The 15,648-nt window shown below is 38.6% G+C and overlaps 1 protein-coding gene across 12 annotated transcripts in view; it reads right to left on the bottom strand.

Annotated features, from left to right (window-relative positions):
• Positions 1-15,648, bottom strand: part of SYNE2 (spectrin repeat containing nuclear envelope protein 2) — a 376,210-nt gene that overhangs the window by 162,245 nt on the left and 198,317 nt on the right. For all 12 annotated transcript variants that reach the window (XM_065548888.1, XM_065548887.1, XM_005561459.4 and 9 more), the window contains exons 48-50: positions 12,236-14,339; positions 9,720-10,042; positions 2,746-2,890 (exon numbers count right to left, since the gene is read on the bottom strand). In XM_065548888.1, coding sequence (XP_065404960.1) covers positions 2,746-2,890; positions 9,720-10,042; positions 12,236-14,339 — 2,572 coding nt within the window. The remainder of the gene's footprint in view (positions 1-2,745; positions 2,891-9,719; positions 10,043-12,235; positions 14,340-15,648) is intronic.

The following is a 15,648-nucleotide window of genomic DNA, read 5'->3' as shown; positions in this document are numbered from 1 at the left end:
ATTCTGAACAATTAATTATTTCAATCTTCCATAAGTATTGCATGATCTACTTCTTATTCTTTTAGAAGTCAATTTAGACCAGATGAGAATTATCTATGTATTATTGTATTCTGCATGAATTTGAGACTACAGGGACAAATAATGACCCATAAACCATTTTTTTCCAAGAAAGAAAGTACTTTCAAAAGCAAATATTTGCCAGACGCAGTGGCTCATGCCTGTAATCCCAGCACTTTGGGAGGCCAAGGTAGGTAGATTACGAGATCAGGAGATCGAGACCATCCTGGCCAAATGGTGAAATCCCATCTCTAATAAAAATACAAAAATTAGCTGGGCATGGTGGCATGCGCCTGTAGTCCTAGCTACTCAGGAGGCTGAGGCAGGAGAATTACCTGAACCTGGGAGGCAGAGGTTGCAGTGAGCTCAAGTCGCACCACTGCACTCTAGCCTGGGCAACAGAGTGAGACTCCGTCTAAAAAAAAAATAAAAAGAAATTCTATAAGAGGCTGGGCACAGTGGCTCATGCAGCATTTTGGGAGACGGAGGCAGGAGGATTGCTTGAGGCCAGGAATTCAAGACAGACTGGGCAACATAACAAGACCCTGTCTCTACAAAAAATTAAAAAATTAACCAGGCATGGTGGTGTATGCCTATAGCCCCAGCTACTCAGCTGGCTGGGGTGGGAGGATCCTTTGAGGCCAGAAGCTCAAGACTGTGATAAGCCATGATTACACCGTTGTACTCCAGCCTGGGTGACAGAACAAGACTCTTTCCTATTAAAAAAAAAAAAACTAGAAGTACAATAGCCATCATTATCTGGGTTTCTCCTTTCAAGGTTTCAGTTACTTGTGATCAACAATGGTCCAAAAATATTTAAAAATTCCAGAAGGAAAAAATGTGTAAGATTTATTTGTATAAAATGTATGTTTTGGCCGGGCGCGGTGGCTCACGCCTGTAATCCCAGCGCTTTGGGAGGCCGAGGCGGGCGGATCACAAGGTCAGGAGATAGAGACCACGGTGAAACCCCGTCTCTACTAAAAATACAAAAAATTAGCCGGGCGCGGTTGTGGGCGCCTGTAGTCCCAGCTACTCGGGAGGGTGAGGCAGGAGAATGGCGTGAACCCGGGAGGCGGAGCTTGCAGTGAGCCGAGATCGCGCCACTGCACTCCAGCCTGGGCGACAGAGCGAGACTCCGTCTCAAAAAAAACAAAAAACAAAAAACAAAAAAAAAAATAAATAAAATGTATGTTTTATTTGTATACAAATATATAAGTGCTATTCTGACTAGTGTGATGAAATCTCATGCCATCTCTCTCCATCCCACCTGGGATACGAATCTTCCCTTTGTCCAGCACATTCATGCTGTATATGTTCCCTGCCTACGAGTTATTCGGTAGCCTTCTTGGTGATCAGATCAACTGTTGTGGTATCAAATGCTTGTGTTCCAGATGAATAGTAGCCCAACGTTACCTCACCATGGCTATATCATTTCATTTCATCACTTCATTTCATTACGTCACTTCATTTCATCACCCAGGCACTGTATAGTCTCACGTCATCACAAGAAGGGTGAAAACAGTACAATGACATATTTTGAGAGAAAGGGACCACATTCACATAACTTTTATTACAGCATATTGTTATAATTACTCTGTTATTGTTGTTGACCTGACTGTACATAATTTATAAATTAAACTTTATCACAGGCATGTATAGGAAAAAAATTATAAACAGAGTTCAGTGGTATTCACAGTCTCAAGCATCCACTGGGTGTCTTGGAACATATCCCCTGTAGATAAGGGGGGACTACTGTACATTTTGTTATTTTAACCTAAGTCTCACATTTCACTAATTAGTTCCTTTGCACAATACTTCCTATATCAACCACCAACACAATATTAAAAGGTTTTTCTTGGTTTGCTTTTGTTTTTGGTGAATGTTAACTATAGATGATTTAGAAAGTCCTCATCAAAATCCTAATAACATAATACCATAGATTCTAACAGATGAAAATAAGCAAAAGCTCAAATTACTTTATAACAGTCTAATAAGTAACCAGAACTTAGAGCTTATGACAGTTGCAGTAAGCAATCAGTGGACAATAAGGCTCTGTCATGGATCCAGCAGCATCCCTCAAAGTCACATGAGAGGTGACGCTTTAGAAAAGCCACGAGTGAGGACAGGATGCTATTGGGGGATGACTGCCTGTGAACCTGATTAATTAAATCTCTCAGTATCATTGCTTCATTTCCTTCCTTCTGGCTTTTTAAGCTTCAATATATTACATAAGGCCAGGCACAGTGGCTCACACCTATAATCCCAGCACTTTGAAGGGCCGAGGCTGGAGGATCGCTTGAAGTCAGGAATTCAAGAGCAGCCTGGGCAACATAGTGAAACCCCGTCTCTACTAAAAATACAAAAATTAGCCGGGCATGGTAGCAGGCACTGTAATCCCAGCTAGTCAGGAGGCTGAGGCAGGAGAATCAAATCACTTGAACCTGGGAGGTGGAAGCTGCAGTGAGTCAAGACTGCATGACTGCATTCCAGCCTGGGCAAGACTCTGTCTCAAATATACATATAACATTACCCTCTGGCTTTTGATTTGAGGAATATTCATTTGATTTGAGGTATTTAACTCAGCGTGAAGATTTCTATGGGTCATAACAGGGCCACATTCTCTGCTGTCTCTGCCAGTTTTGCAATTTTTTGCACACAGACTTAGTGGCTAATTGCCAATACTATTACCTTGCTCTGTTCCAAGCGCTCTAAAGCTTCTCTGTAAGACAGTGGCAACGAGGACATGGACTGTCCAAGAACTGTCTCCATTTTGCTGAGGTTAGTGTAAATATCCTCTTCAAGTTTTCTATAGCATTTGTAATTCTCAAGATACCTAGTGAGTCACAGTTAGAAAAAAAAGTGGTATTAAATTTTATTTAACACAATAAATTCAAAATTTTCCAGAAAAAATACTCCATACTTAATTTTTAAGAAAAGACATGACAACTTTCTTTTTTGCTAGCCAATGCATCTTCTAAGAAGGTTTTATTCCCAAAGGGACCTGCATATGGGTTTAAATGCAAACTTGAAAAGGAAGGAAGGGCTGTCCTCTAAACTGAAGATTTTTTTCCCTAAAGTTCACTTCAGTAAAATGAAAACACACTGATGAGTGAGTTTGCATTCTCAAACACACTGATGAGCTGTAAATTGGTACAATTCTTGTGGAAAACCACTCAGTCTTAAAACGATTCCATCTTTGACCCATTAATGCAGCTTCTGCAATTTACCTTAAGAACTATATCCTAAACATATGGAACTTATCCTAAATCTTTTGCACAGTAAAACATCTTTACTCACTAGACTGTTAATTAAAACAGCACATATTGGAATACCCTTATCTAACAAAGGTATGATTAAGAAATTAAAATGATTCATTGTATACAATATTATAGAGTAATTACAATTACTTTTACAAAGTATTTGTTATAATCAAGAAAAGAACTGTTACAGAATTTTAAAATAAAGCTGGATATGTGATATATATAGCGTATATATTTTAAAACACTATAAAATTATGCATACAAAAACAGACACAGGCTAAATCCTCCATTGAATGTAACTAAAAACTCTGTATCAAATTATTCTTAAAAAGCAACTCTTAAAACACATGAATAAATTGACAGGGAATTGGGGAGTCAAACTGTAAAATGGAAATAAACAGAAATAGGCAAAGTTGTAGGACCAGTTTTTTGCCTTGAGGGCACCTGAGTTTCAGTTTTCTTTGATTCCTACTGAAAGGTGGGAGACAGACCATAAAGCTGGCAGTCAATCCCAGGATGAGTGTCTAATAGAAAACTCCCTCTGCACGAATATTTGTAATACATATAACTAGAAAGGACCACTCTCTAAAGTAGAGAATTCCTAGAAATCAGTAAGAAAAAAACAACCAATAAAATTGGGTTAAGGCTTGAATAAGCATTTTACGGAAGAGAAAACATGAATGACCAATAAACATTCAAAAAAAGAGATCAAACTAATTAGCAGTAACAGAAGTGCAAATTAAAACCACGATGAAATACCTCTTCTTACTCATCAGATGGGCAAAAATTAAGTCTCACAATATCAAATGTTGGCAAGGATATGGGACAACCGGAATACTTATATGCTGCTGGTTTGAGTAGAAATTGGCAAAATCATTTGGCATTAAAAATTTAAGATGTCAGGCCAGGTGTGGTGGCACATGCTGATAATCCCAGCACTTTGGGAGGCCAAGGAGGGCCGATCACTTGAGGTCAGGAGTTCGAGACCAGCCTGGCCAACATGGTGAAACCCCGTCTCTACTAAAAATACAAAAATTAGCTGGGCATGGTGGCACGTGCCAGTAGTTCCAACTATTTGGGAGGTTGAAGCAGGAGAATCGCTTGAACCTAGGAGGCAGAGGTTGCAATGAGCTGAGATCGTGCCACTGCACTCCAGCCTGGGCAACAGAGCGAGACTCCATCTCAAAAAAAAAAAAAAAAAAAAAAAAAATTTAAGATGTCCATAACCTCTTATTCTGAATGATCACACTCCTAGATATTTATCCAAGGGAAGTTATTACACTTAAAAATTTTCCTAAGTAGTACTGTTTCTGAATGCAAAAACTGGAAGCAATCCAAATGTCCATCAATAGCTAAGTAAATAAATTTTACTAAGAACATGAATAAACCTCAGTCGCAATGATGGGTTTGAAAAAATGAAGTGAGGTATGCAGGAGGGGCAAGATGACTGAATAGAAGCCTCTACTTATCATCATCCCACAGGAACACCAAGTTTGACACCTATCTCCATACAAAAGCAACTTCATAAAAAACAAAAATTACGTGACCAATCATAGTACCTAGTTTTAACTTCATATCTCTGAAAGAGGCATGGAAGAGGATAAAAAAGGTAGTCTTGAATTGCTGATACCACTCCTCACCCATCCCCCAGCAGCAGTAGCATGGCAGGGAGAAAGAATCCGTGTGCTTGGGGGAGGGAAAGTGCAGCAACTGGGGGACTTTGCATTAGAATGCAGTGCTGCCAACATAGGACAGAACTCAGCCAGCATGAAGCATTTAAACTAGCCCTAGCCAGAGGGCAACTGCCCATCCCAGTGGTTGAAACTAGAATTGCAGCAAGCCTCGCCACCTCGGCCTAAAGTACTCTGGGGTCCTAAATAAACTTGGAAGGTTGTCAAGACCACAAATACTGCAACTCCTAGGTAAGTCCTACTGCTGTGCTACAATCAGAGCCAGTGGACTTGCTGGGGCAAGCGATCAAGTCAGACACCAGCCAGGGAAGTTAAGGGAGTCCTTGGCATTACCCCTCCTCCAACCCCATGAACCACAGCTCACAGTTCCAAAAGAGACTCCTTCTCTCTACTTGAGGAGAGGAGAGGGAAGAGTAAAGAGGACTTTGTCTTGCAACTTGGATACCAGCTAAGTAGGACTGGGTACTGGGCAGAGTCATGAGGCCCCCATTCCAAGACCTAGCTCCTAGATGACATTTCCAGACACACCCTGGGCCAGAAGGGAACCCACTTCCTTGAAGGGAAGGACCCAGTCCTGGCAGGATTCATTGCCTGCTGACTAAAGAGCCCTAGGGCCCTGAATAATCAACAGTGGCAACCAGGTAGTACACACAGTGGGCTTTGGGTGAGACTGAGACATGCTGGCTTCAGGTGGGACTCAGCACCTTCAAACTGTGGTGGCTACCAGGAGAGGCTCTTTCTGCTTGAGAAAGCAGAGGAAAGAGTAAAGGAGACTGTCTTGAGCTTAGGTACCAGCTCAGCCACAGTGGGGAAGAGTACTAAGTGAGCTCTTGGAGTCTAGGTATTAGCTCTTGGACAGTATCTCTGGACCCAGCCTGGGCCAGAGGATAGAGCCCACTGCCCTGAACGGTGAGTCCCAGGCCTGGCAGCATTCACAAGCCGACTGAAGATCCCTTGAGCCTTTAGTGAACATGAGCAGTACCCTGGCAGTACTTTCTGTGGGCCTGAAGTGGTGGTAGACATGGGGAAAGGGGAGACAAGATGTGAAGGACTTTGTCTTGTGGCTTGAGTGCCAGCTCAGCCACAGTAGCACACAGCACCAGGTAGATTCCTAAGGTTTCCAACTCCAGGCACTGGCTCCCAGACAGCATATCTGAAGTCACCTAGGTGCGGGGCAACTCGCCACCCTTAAGGGAAGGACACAAGCCTGGCTGGCTTCATCACCTGTTGATTGTAGAGCCCTAGGGCCTTGAGCAAACATGGGCAATAGCCAGGTACTATTTACAGAGGGCCTTGGGCAAGGCCCAGTGCTGATGCTGTGCTGATTTCAGCTCTGATCCAGTGCGCTCCCTGTAGTGGTTGCCACAAGGGTGCTTGTTTCACCTCTACCCCAGCGCTAGGCAGCTCAGCACACAGATTCTGTTTGTTTGGGAGAAAGTGAGGGAAAACAATAAGAGTCTCTGCCTCCTAATCCAGAGAATTCTTCCAGATCTTATACAAGACCACCAAGATGGTAGCTCTACGACTCTGCAAAAACCACAGCATTATTAGGCTGGGGGTATCCCGTAATGCAGATATGACTACCATGACCAAAAACTTAGATCGCAACACTCAAGTCTCTTAGAATACCTGGAAAGCCTGCCCAAGAAGGACAAGTACAAACAACCCCAGATTGTGACTAAAATAATTACCTGACTCTTCAATACCCAGACACTGACAAACATCCACAAGCATCAAGACCATCCATGAAAAAATGACTTCACCAAACAAACTAAATAAGGCACCAGGAACCAATTTCAGAGAGAGAAATATGTGACCTTTCAGACAGAGAATTCAAAATAGCTGTTTTGAGGAAAATCAAAGAAATTCAGGATAACAGAGAAGGAATTCAAAATCCTATCAGATAAATTTAACAAAGGGATTGAAATAATCAGAAAGAATCGAGCAAAATTCTAGGGTTGAAAACTGCAATGGACATACTGAGGAATGCATCAGAGTCTCTTACCAGCAGAATTGATCAAGCAGAAGAAAGAATTACTAAGCTTGAAGACAGCACAATTTGAAAATACACAGTCAGAGGAGATAAAAGAAAAAAGAATAGAAAAAAAATAAAGCATGCCTACAAAATCTAGAAAATAGCCTCAAAAGGTAAATCCTTTAAGAGTTATTAGGCTGGACACAGTGGCTCGCACCTGTAATCCCAACACTTTGGGTGGCAGAGGAGGGCAGATTACTTGAGGTCAGGAGTTCGAGACCAGCCTGGCCGACATGGGGAAACCCTGTCTCTACTGAAAATACAAAATATTAGCCAGTGTGGTGGCTTGTGCCTGTAATCCCAGCTACCTGGGAGGCTGAGGCATAAGAATTGCTTGAATCTGGGAGGTTGCAATGAGCCAAGACTGTGCCATTGCACTCCAGCTTGGGTGACAGAGTGAGACTCTGTCTCAAAAGAGAAAAAAAGAGTTATTAGCCTTAAAGAAGAGGTAGAGGGAGAGATAATGGGTTGAAAGTTTACTCAAAGAGTTTACTCAAAGAGATCATAACACAGAACTTCCCAAACCTATAGAAAGATATCAATAAATGGTTCTGGGAAAACTGGATTATCTATCTATATCTTCAACTAGAAAAATGAAACTAGACCCCCTATCTCTCATCATATACAAAACTAAAATCAAAATGGATTAAATTCTTAAATCTAAGACCTATGAAACTACTAAAGGAAAACATTGGGAAAAACTCTCTAGGACACCAGAATGGGCAAAGATTTCTTGAGTAATAATACTCCACAGGCACAGACAACCAAAGCAAAAATGTACAAACAGGATAACATCAAGTTAAAAAGCTTTTGCACAGCAAAGGAAATAATCAACAAAGTGAAGAGACAACCCACAGAATGAGAGAAAATATTTGCAAACTACCCATGTGACAAGGGATTAATAACCAGAATATATAAGGAGCTCAAATAACTGTACAGGAAAAAAAGTAATAATCCAATTAAAAAATGGGCAAAAGATCTGGATAGACATTTCTCAAAAGAAGACATAAAAATGGCAAACAGATATGGAGGTGTTCAGTATCACTGACCATCAGAGAAATGTAAATCAAAACTATAATGAGATATCATCTCACCCAGTTACAATGGCTTTTAGCCAAAAGACAGGCAATAATAAATGCTGGCAAGGATGTGGAGAAAAGAGAACCTTCATATGCTGTTGGTGGTAATGCAAATCAGTACAACCACTATGGAGAACTATTTGGAGGAGCCTCAAAAAAACTAAAAATAGAGCTACTATATGATCCTGGAATCCCACTGCTGTGTATATACCCACAAGAAATCAGTGTATTGAAGAGATATCTGTACTCCCATGTTTAGTGCAGCATTATTCACAATAGTCAAGATTTGGAAGCAACCCAAGTGTCCATCAACAGATGAGTGGATGAAGAAAATGTGGTATATACACACAAAGGAGTACTATTTAGCCATTAAAAAAAACCCAAAAAACCGAGATCCTGTTATTTGCAACAACATAAATGGAACTGGAGGTCATTATGTTAAGTGAAATAAGCAAGGCACAGAAAGACAAATATCACATATTCCCACTTATTTGTGGGATCTAATAATCAAAACAATTGAATTTGTGAACACAGAGAGCAGCAAGGATGGTTACCAGAGGCTGGGAAGGGTAGTGGGGGAGGTGGAAGGGAGATGGTAAATGGGTACAAAATAACAGAAAGAATGAATAAGCTCTAGTATTGATAGCACCACACAGTGACTACATTCAATAATAATTTAACCGTACATTTAAAAATAACTAAAAGAGTACAGTTGGATTGTTTGTAACACAAAAGATAAATGCTTGAAATGATGAATATCTCATCTACCCTGATGCAATTAATACACAGCAATTACCTGTATCAAAATATTCCATATATGCCATAAATATATATACCTATATACTCACAAAAATTAAAAATTAAAAAAAGAAGTAACAGAAGAATGTACACAATAGGTATTAGCTGGAAATTGTGAAAACAGGACACACAAACACATAGTAAAAGCACAACTGGGAGTTCAAGACCAGCCTGACCAACATGGAGAAATCCCATCTCTACTAAAAATACAAAAAATTAGCCACACATGGGTGGTGTATGCCTGTAATCCCAGCTACTCGGGAGGCTGAGGCAGGAGAATTGCTTGAACTCGGGAGGCGGAGGTTGCAGTGAGCCAAGATCGTGCCATTGCACTCCAGCCTGGGCAACAAAAGCGAAACTTTGTCTCAAAAAAAAAAAAAAAGTACAATAATAGTCAGGAAAATGGTAAACAAAATTTGGGAGAAGGATGGTTATTTCTGAGAAGAGAGAGGAGCACACAAGAGAACTCAAATTAATAATGTACCTTTGGGTACAAAGATGTTAGTTTTATCATTATTACTTATACCATGCATATACTTTTATAAGCACTCTATTGTATGTACCCAATATTAAATAAGAAAAAAAAAAAAAACAGAAGAAATACAATATTTACCAGAGCTTTCTTTACATTGCAATTTTTTTCTACTTTACCATATTTTCCAAATTATCTCTAATGTATGTGTTAATGATAGAGAAAAAAACCTATATTTTATATTCTTAAAACTATTAAAATATAGTTTAATTATATCTTAAAATGATCTCTTATGTTCTTAAAGATTACCTTTGGAAGAAGACCTACCTTTCTGCCTCATTTTTCCGTGCTTTGAAAGTTTCCTTCATTGCTGAGTTCTTAGAAACTAGTTCCTGTAAAGTACACTGAAGTTGTAGTTTGGCTTCAGGGCTGGATATCATTCCCAGTTTCTCAGTGAGGTCCTGGATGTGTGCTATTGTGGATTCCAATTCCTCTTGTTTTCGAAGAGGCATTTCTGGAGATTCATCTGGATTACCAACATCTACTCTGTAGGGTATAATGATGGCTTCGAGGGAAGTGATGCTCTCCACTGCCCTGGTGACTGCTCCTTTATAGCGTGTTAGATTTTCATAAGCATCATTCAAGACATTCTAGTGAATAGGAGATTAAATGCTGTGACGAAATTGTCAAACTTTTGGAATTTCTCATTCTTAAGTTTTTGTGGTACATTCATAATATGTCTTTAAGTCTCATAAGAGTTAGCATTCACATATTTACAGTTTGACAATATTACACTATTATTTCTAAGTGAATAACATTGCATTTAAAAAGTTGTTTCCAGGCTGGGCGTGGTGGCTCACACCTATAATCCCAGCACTTTGGGAGGCCAAGGCAGGTGGATCACGAGGTCCGGAGTTCAAGACCAGCCTGGCCAATATGGTGAAACCCCATCTCTACTAAAAATACAAAAATTAGCTGGGCATGGTGGCGCGTGCCTGTAGTCCCAGCTACTTAGTAGGCTGAGGCAGGAGAATTGCTTGAACCCAGGAGGCGGAGGTTGCAGTGAGCCAAGATAGTGTCACTGCACTCCAGCCTAGGCGACAGAACGAGACTCCGTCTCAAAACAAAACAAAATCAAAGTTGTTTTCACATTTAATAAGAAAAATAATCTAAGTTCAAAATAACATCTCAAGAACAATGTCTATTAATTTATCTTCCTGCTTTGGAACTCTTGTACTAGACTATGAATTAAATAAAACAATGAATTATGTTTAATGTATATAACCTTAATCAGTATTTGTGAACAAATGAAAAGAAAACAAAATCTCCAGATCTTTTAAGTTTTTAAACTAATTTCTCTGCCACTAACTTTAGTTTAGCTACATCATTGAATGAATGTCTCCAGACTTCAGTCATCTCATTGAAATAACAAATATAGTTGAAATAAAAAAAGGTCCAGTTCAGTTCTAATCCTATTATTTTTGGGATTTGTGCACATTGTTTCCTGAAACTGTATTAAAATGCAAGTGGAGAAATACTCAAATTACTCATTTATTACAAAAGTATTTAAGGAATATAAGTTCATAATACTTCATATTTCCATAGCATTTACACCTATCAAAATATTCCAAATATAGTATCTCTTAATAGCTCTTCAAATTAGAAAAGGGAGTTAATTTCCCCTTCTATAAATTTAATGTGATCAATCTGAAAACACTATGTATGGCATTATATTCAGCACAGTGTGAATTTCAATGATGCCTAAGATATCCTCTCTATCAAAAGGAAGGGAATGGAGTGTGCTGGAGTCACTTTCCAACACAGGTGAGCAAATAATCACAATTTACTCAACTCTGCTGCTATAGCATGAAAACAAATACACTCAATACAAAAACAAATGGCTATATTCCAATAAAACTTCATTTATAAAAACCAGGCACTGTGGGAAGGATTTGGCCCATGAGCCTGAATGTGATGTTCCCTGCTCGGTTCTGTTACTGTTCTCAGGACTCTAAGAAAAATCTTCATGTTTCTAAACTTCGATTTCCTTATTTTTAAACGGGGCTAATAATAGCACCCATCTCACAGAGTTGCTATGAAAATTCAACATGAAATTTTTAGCACAGTGCCTCCAACACTGTAAGTTCTACATAAATGTTAGTTATTATTTGGTGTTCTTCCCTCTACACTGTAATTCTTCCATTATATCTTATTACCTCTAAAAACAAAACAGAAAACAAATTTTAAAAAATGCTCTGAGCTCAAGAGAGACTACGAGGAAACCAGAAATAAAGGAGTCAGATTTGTCCTTTTCTAAACTAGGAGGCACTGCATTTAAATGCAGTATGAGTCAGGATTACAAACCAGTTCACTGTAATTTTTGAAAATGGCTATCTTTCTGTAGAGAATTTCCGTGTAGAACCTATAGCTTCTTTAGAACTACAGACATTAGCAAAACAGAAAATCACAAAATAAAAATAGATGCACTAACTGCCCAATTTTATTTTATTTTACTTATTTATTTTTTTTGAGACAGAGTCTCACTTGGTCACCCAGGCTGGAGTGCAGTGGCACGATCTTGACTCACTTCCGCCACCCTGGTTCAAGTGATTCTTGTACCTCAGCCTCCCGAGTAGCTGGGATTACAAGCATGTGCCACCATACCCAGCTAATTTTTTGGGGTTTTTTTTTGTATTTTTAGTAGAGATGCAGTTTTGCCATGTTGGCCAGGCTGGTCTCTACCTGGCCTCAAGTGATCTGCCAGCGTTGGTCTCCCAAAATGCTGGTATTACAGGCGTGAGCTCCCGCACCCAGCCACTAACTGCCCAATTTTTAAAACTTACTGTGCGCAAATCAATGCTTGTGTTAAGCTGCATCTGAAGATCTTCAAACTCACGTAGTTTTGTCTCCACGTCACTCGCTTCAGAAGACTTTTCTTCTTCTCTTTGCTTATCAATAGCAGTCACAGCTTTAATACTGCACATTTCTGTCCAAACTTGCTCGCGAAATGCTTCACAATTGTCCTTTTCATTTTGAATATGTTTAATTTCCAAATTTATAAGTAAAGGCTGCTGTAATTGAGATTTTATCTGATTTAAAACATGTAAGGAAGTTTCTAGTTTGTCCTGAAAATTCTTTTCATCCAATTCTTTTGGTGAGAGTTCTAATACCATGTTTTGGAGAACTTTGTATAACTTATCATTTTCTTCAGCATTCAGCTTTATTTGTAGTATTTCTTTCTCTTTGAATGAGTCATCAAAGACCTTATTTTCATTTAATTTCTTTATTATCTCATCACATAAACACTTGGCTTTCTCAATTCTCTGACTTAAAATTTGGGCATTGAGCAATCTGCTTTCTGGAGAGCTATCAGGAGCTTTTAGTACTACTTCAGTCATTTTCTTAATTTGCAAATCAATAGCTCTCATTTTACTTAGTAATGCCTGATATTTGCCATGTTCTTCCTCAAATGTGTCCAACTGCTTAATTTTTTCTTCAAGTTCCTTTTCTTTTTCAAATACTTGGGTTTGTAATTGGTCAAGTTGTGAAAAATCCCAGTTTAGTCCAATATAGTCAAACACTTTTTTAAGTTTCAATACCTGTAAGATGCAACACTTAATAGCGGTGAGTCTGTCTTTAAGATTATAGATCTCCTCTTTAACACCTTTATTTACTTCTTGATTAAGTAGTAGTTCATTGTGCTGTATACTGTCAACCTCCTCCTGAAGCGCTGACGTTTTTTCACGGAATTCTCTGCAAAACTTTATCTTGTGTTCTACTTCATTACATTTATTCTGAATTAATCTTTGTATTCTGTTGGTCCTAATCTTAAGGTTTTTCAACTGATCATCCAGAAATAATCTTTCAAACACATTAAGCTCCTCATAGATGTTTGTTAGTTCCTGAAGATGTGTTGAGATTCCACTGTCAATTTCTTGCAATTCCTTCTGAGATGCCTCCAAAGTAACATGGTGATGTTTTAGTTCAGCTTCCGTGGCAGTTGTCTCCACTCTGGGAATTATCAGTGCTTCACTTTCTTGAACCATAAGTTGCAACTTCCTTATTATTGCAAAAAAATTGCTTCTTTCTTCCAACTTAAATTCTAATTGCTGTGATCTTTGAGTTGATTTTAAAACCAGCATTTGGTATTGATTCCGTAAGTCCTCTAGGGTATTATTTAAATCACTGCCCTCATAGGTTGTAAGGCTAGGAACCTTATCTTTGACCTCTTCAGCCAACGATTCCACAGACTGCTGCCTAGCTAGAATGCCATCATGTGTCACTTTGCACTTTCTGATCTGTGAAAGAATGTCATCTGGGAGAAGGGAAATGGAGGGAATAAGTTCGCCCAACAAATTCTTGGCCCATAAGATAGTCTCTTTCATCTTGTTCCTTTTGTCACACTTCTTAATCTGATTTTCTGCTTCTAAGTGTAATGGCTCCAGTGTTTCCCATTGTTTCTTCAAGTTATTTATTCCATCCTCCAAAATCTTCTTTTCTTTTTCTCCCCAAATCCTCTTCATCTGAAGTTCAGCTTGCCCCTTTAAAACAGAAAATCCATGCTTGGTAGCCTGGAGGTCAGTGGTCAAGGCAATCATGCTTTGGTTCAATGCCTGTTCTTCTGGAGACTTCAGCCTTAAGTGTAGATGTTGCTGCTGCTGTTGCAGAGAAATCTCAATGTCCCGTATCTTATTCATGAGGGTTGTAAATTCATCATATTCCACTACCTGCTGAGAATACTTCTTTTGAATCTGTTGTTCCATTTGTTCCCAACCATGTTCAAGTTGCTTAATCTGGCTTTCTAACAATTTCTTATCCATGTCAGTCACATGGTTTGATAAATTCTCCCATTTGATTTTCAAGTTGCCTAAAGAATCTTTCTCTTTTTCTATGGATGCTATGAATTTTTTAATTTTGTCCAGATATGTTACACTGTCCAGTGATCCTCTAGAAAAATAAAAATAGAGCTTGTTAATATTTAATGCTTATTCTACATTAAAATATGGATAAATATCATTAGAAGAAATTAATTCTGCTCTAAATTCACAGAAAAAATTAGGCTGTCTGTAAAAATGATCTATCCTTAAAATAAAAATCAGAATCTTGTTTACTGTGGCTTTCACTTGGTGTAGAAAACTCTCTTATAAAATGAGCATCTTGGCTTTTACTTTGAGTGAAAAAAAAAAAAAAAAAAGAAAATGAGTATCCTAAAAATGAATAGCCACAGGAAAAAAATGAAGAGTGAAGGGAAAAACGTACATAAAAATATTCTGTAAACTGTAAAGTGCTTGTAAAAAGGTTAGTCTAGGACTGAGAGATATTACCATAATATCCAACTCCCTTGTCATCTTTCCAACAAAGGGAAAGATACTGAAGAAAAAGCTGTAATCATCAAGCTAACCTAAAATTGTTTCCTCAAGGGCTATTACTGAAAGTAAACCCCAATTAAATGCAAGTACAAACTAAACTTTTTTTTTTTTTTTTTGAGACAGAGTCTCGCTCTGTCACCCAGGCTGGAATGCAGTGGTGTGATCTCGGCTCACTGCAACCTCTAACCTCCCAGGTTCAAAAGATTCTCCTGCCTCAGCCTCCCAAGTAGCTAGAATTACGGGTGTGTGCCTGGCTAACTTTTTTTGTATTTTTAGTAGAAACAGGGTTTCACCATGTTGGCCAAGCTGGTCTCGAATTCCTGACCTTAAGTGATCCACTTGCCTCAGCCTCCCAAAGTGCTGGGATTACAGGTGTGACCAACCACATCTGGCCTAAAATAAACTTTTTAATAATGAGAAAATATTTACATATGAAGACTAAATTTAATGCCATTTACCATCATTTTCAAAGCCAAAAGGAGTGCATACATTTTAAAAGAAACCATTCCAATACATATATATTCAATATATACCAAACTATTTAACTAATTATGCTGATACTAAATAATTACATATGTTTCTCTCCCCTGCCCACATAGTTTAGAATTCTTGACAAAAATAACACTGAATTCCATAGAACATAAATCTATTTTGTAGATATTTATAGCATGAATTGTTTCATCAATTACTTTATAAAACATATTCAATGATTTAAATAATTTTTTGCATGAAACCCACAGTTTCCTCAAATGGCTTCTGCTATGGTCTGAATGTGTATCCCTTAAAATTCACATTTTGAAACCTAATCACCAACGTAATAGCACTAAGAGTTAGGAACTTTAAGGAGTGATTAGGTCATCAGGGTGGAGCCCTTATGAATAGGAGTA

The sequence above is a fragment of the Macaca fascicularis genome, chromosome 7 (assembly GCF_037993035.2).
Source record: "Macaca fascicularis isolate 582-1 chromosome 7, T2T-MFA8v1.1".
In the NCBI taxonomy this organism is placed as follows: Eukaryota; Metazoa; Chordata; class Mammalia; order Primates; family Cercopithecidae; genus Macaca; species Macaca fascicularis.
The sequence above is the reverse complement of the archived record's forward strand: the minus strand, read 5'-3'. Positions and strand labels throughout refer to the sequence as shown.